Here is a 12,760-nt window from a genome sequence, read left to right as displayed (position 1 = left end):
CGCTATTCGTTATTGTTTGACGATGACGTGCCCGAAAACCTGTCTGACCGATTCCGGGAATTTTCCTTTCATTCGTTTTTTTGAAATTTTCTCCACATCATACTGCCAGACGCTATTTGGGTCCAGGACGATGTTTTCCAATTGACTTAGGCCCCCAAATATTCAGCAGACCAAGGGCATAACATGTCCATGTATGAACAGATCTGGAACAACAAGAACTTACACGTATCTAACAAAAGTTAATGGAATTTGATGCTGAAGAAAAAATGAACGGCTTTGTCGTTTTCCTTTCTGCCAATAATTTGAAAATGCGTCGGCGGTTTGTAGGAAGAACAAGAAGGCCATTAAAAAAACCAAAACAATGAAAGGTACAGGTAGTACTATGATAAATGCAAACTGTTGGTTTAACATCAAAAAGGTTCACGAAAAAAACAAAAAGAAGATTGACCTTGTCATTCTTTCCTCCGCCGGATGAAAACAAATAAAACAAAACTTGGGTTTTAAAAGCTCTCGCAGCATGCGATTGCTGAATCGTTTCGTCTGTCCGGGAAATGAAACAACAAGATGCAAGAGATATAGCGTGACTTGGTTGAAAATGGAATTTAAAAAACAGAAAAAAAAAAATGTAAATTGGCCTTGAAATTGACGCAAAGTTACGTAGCGTTCGACACTGGTTAGCGGCACGTGCAACGCCCATCATCCACTTAATACGTTATTGTGTTATCAGGCCGTCTCGCATTACTCGGCCGGCTTCTTTTATTTATGCCCAATCATTCAGAGTCGAAATGTTGGACTCTTTCAATAGCTGTGACTTGATCCGCATCCATCACGGACGTCTAATTGATGCGGAAATATTTTGGCAAACCCGTTAGCGTTTGTTCGCTCAAAGGCAACGGGATTCCCCTTTGCCCAAATGCAATTTGGTAGTCTTAACACAAACAAGCCACTGGCCTAACATGGTATTCTAGTAGCATGGAATTATGAAGGGGAAAAACCTATTTCGTCACATAATGCGTGAGGGCAGATGAATTTGCATGTTGTTCCCAGGTTTCTGCGTCTATACCATTCGGGAAATGAATAAATGCGGAGCAAATATGTTAAAGTAGGTACGAAATAAACGTGCGAGAGTAAAAATTCTTCGCCCAAAATGGGATGTGTGACGTTAATCACGTTATCGTTGTTTGAATATCGATCCGATCAAACGGAATTTTGAAAAAAAAAATGGAGAAACCAGTACTGAACCCGATGCTCTTTCTTTATCATTGGCTGGGAATTCACTGGTCAAAATAAACAAATGAAACAACACAAGTCAGTTTCGAGTTGGACGCTTGTTCTTCTAGTCTCATTTTGCGTTTCATCAGATCAGAGTCTATAAGTATGATGTAATCTATTTAGACGTGCTATCCATCAACAACAAAAAAAAAAAAGACTTGAAGAAAACGAATAAAACACAGCTACTGATTTTGTACGTTGTGACTGACCTATAAACTAAATAATGTAGACACAATCACTCGGTGCACATTAGTCAGACTATCGCAAATATCATGCGACGTCCTCCCTCTCCATAGAGATACGCATATAGTTTTCCTGAAATCGAATGCATAACGTGGCAGACGTCGTAAAGGATGTCGCCACAGAATTTCTCTAGAAAATGGGCGTGTTCGATATTTCGACAAAGCTAATTAAAAGGAAAAGAAAAAAACTTCCTTGCGTCCTTGAGCACATGAAGCTGTTTGAATACTTGGCGTGCATTATTGTTGATTATTAATGTAGTCAGTCTCTCGTATATGAAGAAATCCGATTCTCCGACAAGAGTTTTTCGACCTTTTTCTCCGACACAACGTTGTTTTGGCCTTGTTCTAACCGTCCCGAAGGGGGTTCAACAGATACAATCAGTTCCCATGTGAAAGGAACTCGCCATTTCACGATTTTTTTTTTATCCTCGTAAACAGACGGCGGCTTGCAGCGCTTGCCCCAAAGGAGTCTTTCAACATCTTTGGGGTACATTTTTCGCACGTATTTGCTGAAGCGGCGAACAAGTGTCCTCGATTACGCAACCTTGCCAGAGTTTTGCCAATTCGGTGGGCGTGAACCGATTAGGCACTCTGACGATATGCTACATGTCCTCGTTGGCCTACAATCCAACTGTTTGCCTACATGAGTCGCAACAATGACGATTCGTGTGCGAAACGGAAATCGTTTGATACTTTGCACGCAATTCAACGTGTTATTTATTCAATAATTTGAAAAAAGCCCATCTTGAATTTACAGCTTATTTAAATGGGAATACAACGGTTCTTTTATGAGCGATGAACTGATGTGCCCACGAATGAACCCTAACCCCTCATTTGTGTTACAATAACAACGCGGTCGTTTTCATTTTGACGGGGACGGCTTCAGTCACGATGCCATTTAACTGTTTAACGAGTTGAAATTCGTTTTAACGAGCCTGATTTTCAATTACTCGAGTCATTTACATGTTGTTTGTTTCACCACTCACCTCCAATTTGAATGTGACCTTGTATTTTCCCAACACCCTCTCCGAAATGGACTAAATATATAGGGCAACGAATGTAATAACAAATCTGACGGGATGAATTTGAAATGGGATGCAACTTGTCAGAAGTACAAGAGTAAAACATCACAAACGAAATTTATCTTCCAACTTTCTCCTGGCCGACATCTGGTACACCTTGACTTTGAACCATTCTGATGATTACAAGATTTAGATTATCGGTTTGTGCCCGTATAAAATCTGGAATGACAGTCCAATGAATTTTTTATTTGAGGTTTTCAAACGAATAACGAATGAGAGAAAGCTGAAAAGGGGAAAATAATTTGGTTTTTTCATTCCCTCCACGACCACACAGATTTTATTTCACTAAAAACATTAAGGATATTGTCAGCGTGGTTCAATGAATAATAGCGTAAACTAGCGGGAAGTTAGGCGATGCCATTGCGGAATTTCCACGTCGTGAGTATTGACAAGAGCCTGCCAATGGCGTTCACCGTCAGGCGTCGAATTTGCGCCGAGGGTCAGGTGACCAACCGTCGCATTGGGACTGTGTCCCTTCTTCGTCTTCCGTATAAGCACCAAATGAAGCCAGCACGACACGATCTGCCAAGATTCCGAAATGAAAACAAACCAAGATTTAACCTGTCAGCAATACTTGAAAACGATGAAGTTAATCATTAATTTCTTATACGATCTTCATCAATCAGCTGAGAGATCAAACTTATCTGTCACGATATACTCTGTATATCGACCCGAAAGGTCAGCGGCTGATATGCAATCGACAGGTATCATTTATCAGTTGAGACCGTGCGCACTTGTTCGACCGATTTCTTTGCTCACCGTGCCCTTGCACAACGTTTGCGGGCGTTTCGAATAAAATTATGCAAGACACAGAGACAACAAGCTTGCTTCTATAAGCGCCTAGATGGCATTAGCCTGCGTAAAACGATGAATCGGTCTCTTTGGATTTCGAATTTTTTTATTTTTAAAGGGACAACGAAGCAAAAAGGAAACGAGGTTATCTCAGAAACTTTTGCATTGCGATGTGGGCCTTTAATCTTTTGGGGTGTGCTGAATCACACCTTAACGTAGGCGCGCTAATTCGCAATTCAAATTCATCAAATACAATAACCTCGTTCCAAAAGGCTATTTAATAACGAAGCCAAGAATGTTTATTGCATTACGCATGTTTTTGTTGTTTTCCCCAGACAACCCCCTCGAATTTTCGTTATCGACATACTTAATCTGGCCTGAATTTGTTTTTCGTAGAAAAGCCATCATAATCCTATTATTCATCACAAACTTTTGTCTTGGAACGCATTTAGACGGCCACTTTTTCTTTCCCCTACACCTTATTTCTCCCCCGAGCCAAGAATAATTACAAACATGATCGATAGGAAAGTTGGGCGAGTGAAACGGTCCAGGTATTATCATCTTGATCGCTTTTGTTTGATCATGGTATTATATATTCCAGATAGATATTGTGCCTACGCCATCCTGACATCCCCTGTGAACCCTTAAAAACGCTTAATGACGACGAAAAAATAAATTTCAAAATTATAAATTTTTTTTTCTTTTACCGGTCGATCAGTTACGTCGAATTCTATGGTCTGGTTCCATTCAGGAGCTTTTCCCCTCGCAGGCTTGGTTTCCTTTATTTCAGATCCTCCATCAGGATAGGAGGCGTTGACCATGACGATATACTCGGGTTCAAACTGCCAAAAGTCACGCGCATCACATGCAAAGCAGATGAAAAAAAAAAGCAAAGAATAATTGCATTACATAATTGGCTTTGCGTCTGTTAACAGTAATTATGTCATGTAAAACATGTCATGCTACAAAAAGATGAACAAGAAAGCGAGATAGAAGACTAGGGATTATTTTAAAAAAAAGGTGCGCCTCTCTAGGCTTCCAGCCTACAAGGATGTTTTTTTTAAAAAGTGGCACATCGCACATTTTTGCCTCTGCGAAAGAAGGAAGGAAATAAAAGTGTCAAGAATTTTCATGTAAATTATATTGAGCTACTTTTTGGCTACAAGCCGCAAAAGCGCGTGCGTTCATATCCGTTATATTGCTGTATGCGCTTCTGCGCTCTGAAGAACGGACTTTATTATAATTCAATAATAAAATTTAAAAAAATAAAAAAATACCACAGTTTTGGTTGATGGCAATCCGTGGGCTCGGTGTATCAGGATTTTTAGGCGAAACGACGAGGTTTCAGCGGTAGATTGTTGCTCCCGTCGGAGAGAAATAAGAAGCTGGCCCAGTTCGGGCACTCCCGTGATCCGTCGGCACGGTTCTGTCTTATAGTATCGTAACAAAATGAAAGAGAAAGAACATGGGGGTTCTCAATGTCGAGTTTGGAATCAAGACAAACTGGTTCATCAATCTATATACCTGAGCGTCTTTTTTGTTTTTCCCGACGCCGTCCGTTTTATCGTGACTAAGAAATCCCGTACGAGATTGAGGGATACCGTCAGCCAGCGCCATTTCTCCGAGGCGGACTTTGAACGAAAAAGAATTTAAGTTATTATAAAAATATTCTTTCGTTTTTATTACGAGTAAAGAATCCAATTTTCTTGTCGCTTTTCCATCGCCCTCGCACTAGGTAAATAGTTATGGTCAAATGTCCGTTCAGCAGGTCGTCGGTCGTGACGTCAGCAAACTTGAATACCTGAAACAGGTTTTTTTTTTTTTAAACATTCATTTCCTAATACACACTTTTTTTATTGAGCGTCTGTACTCCTTTTTCTGGATCCCACCTGATCCCCGAGGCTTCCATAGTCTGCCAATTAACAAGCCCATATGGAAACTAGTGAAATCATTGAAAATAAGCAAGTCTCGGGCCACAAAAAAAAAAAAAAAAAAACAAGTAAAAATAAAAATAGAAGATAATAACATAGAAAAGAATGGCCATTTTTGGCGGTTTATGCAAACAATGCGATTGATACAAATGGGCGATCCAAATTGTATGGCGGTCGAAAGAGAAGTCTATACGTAAGAGTGTTTTCTCTTTTATGAACCCTCGAATGGATCGCTTTGGGAAATGGTCATTCTACAAATTCCACGTGTTTTCTAAAAAAAAATGTTTCAAAGGAAAAAGAAAGGCACATCCCTTCCCAAAAAAAAGGGTTTCTGATTTTTACTGTCGCGAAAGAGTGAGAAACAAAAATGAACCCGGAAGATGTATACAAAAGTTGGTCATCCTATCCGACTATTACGGCCGCTGTATGTCCCACAGCAATTGGACACAAAGAAAGAAGGTAAACGAACGAGGAAAAAAAAACGGATCAGAATAGAAAAAATATACGACAATCGAGAGAGAAAACAAAAAAAAGAGCAACACTTTGCATAGCGAATTGTTTTTTGATCTGAAAGAATACCCACGGAGGGCTTGTTAATCGACAATTGATGTCCACGGGGTTACACAGAAGAAAAAAAAAACACGACAATAAAATTGATCAAATAACAATAGGCATCAGAGAGAAGAAACGAAAGATAAAGAAAAATTGAATGGCATTCTTCGTAGCCCGAAGATAATTATAAATTTTTTTTTGTTTCTCGTTCTTCTTAAATTATTTATGGTAATGAATTTATCACGGCTGCCGACCGTGATTTTCAACTTCCATCTAGCGACGGGAATCGAAGTGAGGACTGACCTGTGCGCACCGTTGCTGCGGCTGCTGCGATTTCGTCGGCTGGCCGATTGATGAGCTGACGGGAGCAATCAGAACGGAACGAAAAACTCGCCTGATGCGGCCATCCAACGCTACCTGTTAATAAACCGCGGGAAATTCGATCCAGTCGATATTTATTTAAAAAAATAAAAAAAGCGGATTGGATGAATAACCACAAGACTTTTGTTATTTTCGCCCTTTCTTTTTCTTCTTCTTTTTAAATCGGAGAAAATTCCCCACTAGTTCATCGTATATGTAACGGCATTGTGTATGCCCTAGTCTAACAACAAAATCACAGAAAAATCACGTTGGTTTTCTCTTATAGAGGGACCGCAATAACCAATCACTGGATTAGGTTTCTATGTATCTCTTCTAAATCTCCCCCCCTCAAACTCTCTATCACAGCCAGTTATGTACAGTATATATATATATATGCATTATCTATAACATTGTGGGCTCGTCATTGCGGTTGTCAAAACGGTAACCGATGAGAATATCAAACGTCATCGACTTTGTAACCGACAATTTTTTAAATAGCAAAGACACACACGTGCGCAAAAAAAACAAAAAAAACATAGCCCGTGAATGCCGAGTTTAAAATAATAATAAATGACTGGGAATTACAGATTTGCATACTAGGAACAAGAGAAATGTGATGGCCTTGCCTAATTCGTAAACTGTTGGCCGAACGTTTTCGATGGTTCCCCCCGTGTCCTAAAGAATTCCGCAGAGGTCAGGTGCTTCTATATAACGGTTGTATTATTTAACTTCGTTTAACTGACGGCCGGCATGCTAATGATCTTGAAATAATGCAAAGAATTCCGAATTTGCTTCGTCTCATCAAAGATGGCTCGTGGAAAAATAAAAACGGGCACGATAATGTAAAATGGAATTCTTTGCTCACATGTTAAAAACGAAGCCAATTATTTTGATCGTCGACTAATGCGTATAGCCATTGCCTGGTGATATTGAACGGGGAGGGTTCGTTAATTGTATAGACCGCCTTGCACTGCACTGATTTACGCTGTTGTATCCCTCACATTTCTGCCTTTCGAGACGGTCCACTAACCAGCTAAACTCGCCCGGCAGCGCCTCGTTATCAAGAGGCTCATCCAGTTCGAGAAATCCAGATAGAGAGACCTAGCAGGCCAGTTTCAAAAGGCAACCTAGTTTCGATTCCTATGTAGGGTGAATCGCTGAATCTTCTACTTCATTTTGATGATTGAACCCTTAAAAAAACAAAACCAACAATATACAGAAGAACAAAAGAAACGATTGGAAATCTCTCGGTCGTTGGGTTTTTCCCATGAAATTGGGCCGGATCGGGTGGTGGAGCTCAGGCGAGTCGCAATAGGAGACATTGGAAATGAGGGAAGCAATTGTGGCTGTCGTAATTACTATTGCGCCATGCGCGTGTTACACATATACGTACATACCATATAATACAATCATTTACTTTGACTGTAACGTTGCTCGATTCCTTCCCGTAACGGACGAGTGTCACGTTCGAAAGTCGGTGGACGTGCACCAAGAGCTGGGCGGAAGCGGAGACGTAAACCAAAGTGAGTTCCACTTGTGGTGTCTGTTGGCAATCGTCAATGTTACGCTCGTGTCCTTCATTGCTGTCGCTAGTGTAATGGCTTCCGATCAGATTGGTCAATGACGTCTGCTGGAACATCTGTGAACTTGGCCGTGCCAGGTACTGCGCTGATTGACTCAACGGCCGGATGAGGGTCTTCGTTGATGACGCAACTTGATGCTGAGTCGTCAAAGTATTGCATCTACCCATCGGCTGTGGATCAGCATCGACTTGTTTGAAATTGCACAACGGTTTGTGACGCACCAGAGGGCTTATTTCGGCCATTGTCATTCCGGATCCACCTAAACGCGGCTGCTGATGGAGTAGTTTAATGTGAGCGTCTGTATCCAGAGGGCTGCCACTTTTGTTTGTGATGAAACCGTTTTCCATACACATGCAACAGAAAAGAAGGAAAGAACAAAACCAAGTTTGATCAGTCTGTTGAACATAGTCTCAAGTCAACAATGACGGAACACAACATAACGACTGGATTCTTTAGCGGATTCCTGGAATAGACTATCGTTTTTTGTTGTTGTTGTCAACTCGATTCAGTATGAACGATGAACCGGGTCTTTTTCTTTCATTCAATAACCCCATCCGTTACAAAGAAACCAAAAAATCCGCGAGATACTCTGAAATTCTTCCGTGGGTTGTTGTCAGTGAAACTTTGAACAGTTGAAAAACGCCGCCACGATGAGCCCACACTGGAAACCCATTTCCCATAGAAAAATGAACATTTGAAAGAGGGCCTTTATAGCGAATGAAAAGAGTTGGACATTCTTCACGTCAACGTTTCTTTTTAGCGCGTCTAGTTCCAGGTTTATTGGCCGTGTGCCTTGTTTGCTGAATCCACCTTTCACGGTTCTTTATTGACTTGATTCTTATTTTAAAAAAAAAAACGCGCAGTATTGGAAACGTGTCAAGGGGCTGGCCGGATATTCTCTTTCTAAAGTCTGCGTATTTATTTTCTTCTTCTTCTCGGCTATTTCTTCAGCTGACGTAACGGTACCGTATACACATTTCTTGTAGCACCTACGTATCCGTTGGCGTCCCCTTCTCTCAGGCGTGTGTATAACTTGTTGCGTGAGTCAATAGCAGTCAGCAGAACAACGCCCACGATTTCTATACGTGTGTCTGCCAGTCTGCGAATCGCAACGGCCGAGGATAATGGATTCAATAGACGCGTGGAGCCCCGAAGTGGGATGAGGTTGCACGGACAATTTCAAATGCAACGTACCTTGACACTTGAGATATGCACAAACCCTATGCCACCCTCTCTTTCCCGTGATGAAGGGCTATATTCTTCTTTTTGATGGGGGGGTCTTTTATGTACGTGCATTTTGTTCCAGCGGCCATGTCTTTTCAGTTTTAAAAGGAAAGGAGGGAAACAAGATTTAATAAGGTGATTGCGTGTGGTTGGGATGGTAAGGCACGATGTGGCCCGCGTAATTAGAGAATATTATTGAAATTATGACAGAGAAAAAAAAGGGGGATTCTACTGATTGGGGTCTCGCTAATTGCACACATCGCAGGAATTGAAAAAGAAAGAATTGCGATTGCAAATTTGGAGAGTTTTATTTTGTGTGTTCGAATGTGCGTTGGCAAAGTCCTTGACGATGACGTTACGTACACCATGTGGATTTGCTGCAAAATGCCATTCACTTTTAGCTTTTTAAATTCCGCAACGTCAGAACTTTTTGGCGTTCCCTCAAAGTCTACGACAACGTGCTCGTTCAACTTAAAAAAGATGATTACAGTCCTTGAAGATAATTGCCTATCGTTCCACTATGAATCTCTCAACTCTCTATTACACGTGCGTGTACATGTGACTTGTTCAAGATATTGAGTGGAATCGTCGACGCGAGTTTCTAAATAATCACAAGCAAAAAAATGGCAAGACCATCCTTCACTAACTCGCACAAAAGAGAGACCTAGTCTTTCCTCTGTGTGTGTGTGTGTAACCCGGATAAATGTTGACGACTGCCCAGGGCTTATTGACGGCCCATTCTTGTAATAATGTCTGCTGCCACTACTGCCCGCTTTAAATTTTTTATTTTCGTTTGTAGCTGCCAGGTGAACTGCTTTTGTGTGTGTGTGTGTGTTGTTTTCCTGATTTAACGTATTGTTCCGTTCTACACCACAGACACGCTCGACGTGTGTGTCTTTTTGCCACTCCGACGCTGGTACAGGCGTGGTTCTGTTGTTGTTATAGTCTTTCGTTTTTTTTAATGCCTGTCGTTTGGTTGCGCGCGTTATTGTAGAAAGTTTTTTCTTTTTTTCTGGCCCGTTTACCTGGTTGGGAAATAGCCGGTGCGTAAATTCGATACGTCCATTTTGCGGGAAATTTTTTTTTTACGCGGCTGACGAATTCGAAATCGACATGAGAATTTTCTTTCGTTTGTTGTTCACGCTCTGTCTCTTCCCCCTTTTTTTTTACTGTGTCATTCTGCGGTTTATCCGTGAACGTGTTGGGCAATTTACTAATACCTGATTTTGATGCGAGTGGTAGCGGGCAGCGAAGGTAACTTCCATTTTCTTATCTTGCTAGTCAAATGTCTGTGAAGAAGAAAAGCGCAGACGGCAACGATGCACAAAACTGCGACACCAAAGAGCGAAGCGAACACCACTAGGCGAATCATCTTCACATCGATACCTGTCAAACATCAATCGTCGATGAACAAAGATATTTGAATATATAATTCTTTCCATTTGAATAAATAGCAACACGCTAAGCATTATCGTGTTTCTCTTTACAATTTCTCCCATGTTTTTTTAATGAGCCAAAGCTCGACGTGAAACAGCGAAACAATCACGCGAAGCGTTGCCCAATCGGCTAGAACACTTGACCAAGTTTACACTGGCGCTTTCGCCTCTCCTAAAGGTAAACAAAACGATGAAAATGTATGTAGGGGAAACAGAGTGTTGCCAAATGAGCGGAACTGCCCGCCGAACGGAACGGTTTACGCAAAACGTCATCAATAATTTTGGCGATAGCGTGACGGACATCAACTCTTAACTAGACCTATCATTGCGCTTTTCGTTTCTGTAGAGGACGTCTTATCGTTTTATGATTCAAAAACGTGGCCGCCAACATAGAAGACAAACAAAATGCAATGGAGAGAACATCATCCAATGGCTTCATTTCAAATATTTTTTTTTCTCTTTCTGTTGGCTCTTCTGATCGTAAATAACTGGCAAAAGAAGAAGAAGAAGAAGAAGAAGAAAAAAAAAAGGGGAAATCTAAAGAGGCCACAGTGTCTACATTTGAATACGACGCGATTAGCATCGCGCCGTTTCAGCGCTCACAAAAAAAAAATTCTTGTTGCCCCGACTGCAAAAATTCGCAGGCGCCTTCTCACCAGAAGAGACACGGAAGGGGGGCAATTAACGGCTATTCCACGTCACTAATGCACGCCAAATGCCATCGTTCACCGTTAAAAATAGGGAATTATATATCTTGGCTCTATAATGCTAAGGTAATAATATATACTTAAAGCTATAAAGCAATAATATAACATTAAATACGAGGAGGGATGTCTTTTACCGGTCATTTTCTCTTTGTCGAATTCTTGTTTTGCGATATTCTCTTGTCCTCTCTTCGCAACAGCCACAAGGATCGGAAGGAACACACACTATATGGGAGCTAGTTTTGTGTCTGCAGTTGTTCACCGTTTAAACGACTCCATCAATCTTGTTCATCCGAACATGAACGGCCGAAATCAGCGACCTCTTGTCGTCGCTGGGCCAGGGATCACTGGGTCCGCTTTTGAAACGCGATGAAAGATGAGTTTTAGCCTCATTTTTGGTTTTTTTCTTCTTTCGCATTTTTAAATACTAGTGTGTGCTAGTATTTCTATTACATCATCTGACCGATTTAACTAATATTTTCGTTTTGACGAGTTCAAAGATAGACGGCATGGCTGACACGGGATTTCCTGCTGCTGGACGGCTGTGATAAAGGATAAAGTCAGTCTGAAAGTTCCCTTATTGCCATCAGTTTTATGTTATCTCTCATCCCGTTGCGATGCGTATAATGACTGGCTCTTCTGCCATATACCACACATCACAGTATCTATGCAAAATGAAAGTCGCCTCTTCGGCTCTTTCTTTTTTCTTTGTAGAAAATTGTTTAAAGAACATCATGTTTTTGTTGTTGGCGAGGAAGCCAAAAAAAATTTAATGATAATGTACATAAATTCTTGTTGGCCACGATTTCACAATGTTAATCAGAAGAAAACTATTGTGGTTTTACCCGAATTGGTTTCAGGTTAAACAAGAAAACAAAAAATATATTCGAAATCAAATTCCCTTCAGCTCTTTTGACTTAATCGCTATAACTTATAAGATAAAAGAATATAGCGAGATTATTATTACATGGTGGCACAATCGAGCATGCTATTTCCTTTTACTCTGTGACTCTTTGTACTAGTTTCACGTACATATAATGATGTTACTTCTTTCGTTTGAAAATGTCCTTGTGGTTCGGCTGCTTTTTTTTTTTTTTCTTCTTCTTCTCTGTGTCAAGTCGACTGGCAAAGTGGAGAAGCAATGAACAACCGAAAATAAGGCAACACAAGACCAAATTACAAATTTCAGCAACAACAAACCCGAAAAAGAAAAACGACGTCGAGCGTCGGTGTTGCTGAGAACCGTTCAACTTTCTCTTCACTTGTTCTCTCCTCTTTGTAGCAATGGAGCGCTACGTACGCCTGTTGGGGGGGCTAACATGTTCATGTATCCCTTTCTTATGTTATGCAAGTACATTTTTCTTTTTTTAAACCTTTTGAATCCCATTTTCGGGGCCACATCAACCTCATTTTTTTGAAATTTTTCATTCGTGTTCAATGCGGAAAGCTTCTCACGGCACTGAGGCTGTTCTTACTTTGATGATTATAGCATTATCATAAGAAAAATGCTGAAATGACTCTATGCTATATATACATGGTCAGACAGAGAGAGAGAGAGCTTCTGCCGTTTTGCAACGGTCGG

General features: G+C 40.8%; 1 protein-coding gene across 4 annotated transcripts; it reads right to left on the bottom strand.

Annotated features, from left to right (window-relative positions):
• Positions 1-2,480: 2,480 nt before the first annotated feature.
• LOC116917363 lies at positions 2,481-11,539 on the bottom strand. Of its 4 annotated transcripts, none has more exons than XM_032922799.2 (9): positions 11,316-11,538; positions 10,259-10,424; positions 7,649-8,132; positions 6,175-6,288; positions 5,075-5,189; positions 4,913-5,019; positions 4,666-4,818; positions 4,096-4,230; positions 2,481-3,118 (listed from the first exon to the last, which is right to left on the bottom strand). In XM_032922799.2, exons 1-9 carry the CDS (start codon positions 11,320-11,322, stop codon positions 2,933-2,935), a joined length of 1,467 nt encoding a protein of 488 aa, XP_032778690.2. In that variant the 5' UTR covers positions 11,323-11,538; the 3' UTR covers positions 2,481-2,932. The 4 variants fall into 4 exon arrangements, with proteins under 4 accessions (XP_032778690.2, XP_045025564.1, XP_045025562.1 ...); XM_045169628.1 differs by lacking the exon at positions 2,481-3,118 and adding an exon at positions 3,162-4,031 and having other exon boundaries at positions 11,316-11,539; XM_045169629.1 differs by lacking the exon at positions 10,259-10,424 and having other exon boundaries at positions 11,316-11,539.
• Between the last annotated feature and the right edge of the window lie 1,221 nt (positions 11,540-12,760).

This window comes from Daphnia magna, linkage group LG2 (assembly GCF_020631705.1).
Source record: "Daphnia magna isolate NIES linkage group LG2, ASM2063170v1.1, whole genome shotgun sequence".
In the NCBI taxonomy this organism is placed as follows: Eukaryota; Metazoa; Arthropoda; class Branchiopoda; order Diplostraca; family Daphniidae; genus Daphnia; species Daphnia magna.
Note: the sequence above shows the minus strand (reverse complement) of the source record. Positions and strands in the feature narration are given on the sequence as shown.

Excerpts from the sequence above, each read along its gene's own strand:
- LOC116917363 (XM_032922799.2), bottom strand. Across the intron at positions 8,133-10,258 it reads ACCACTCGCATCAAAATCAG|TGGCAGCCCTCTGGATACAG; the intron begins GTATTAGTAAAT and ends CACAAACAAAAG. Across the intron at positions 5,190-6,174 it reads CGCAGCAACGGTGCGCACAG|GTATTCAAGTTTGCTGACGT; the intron begins GTCAGTCCTCAC and ends AACCTGTTTCAG.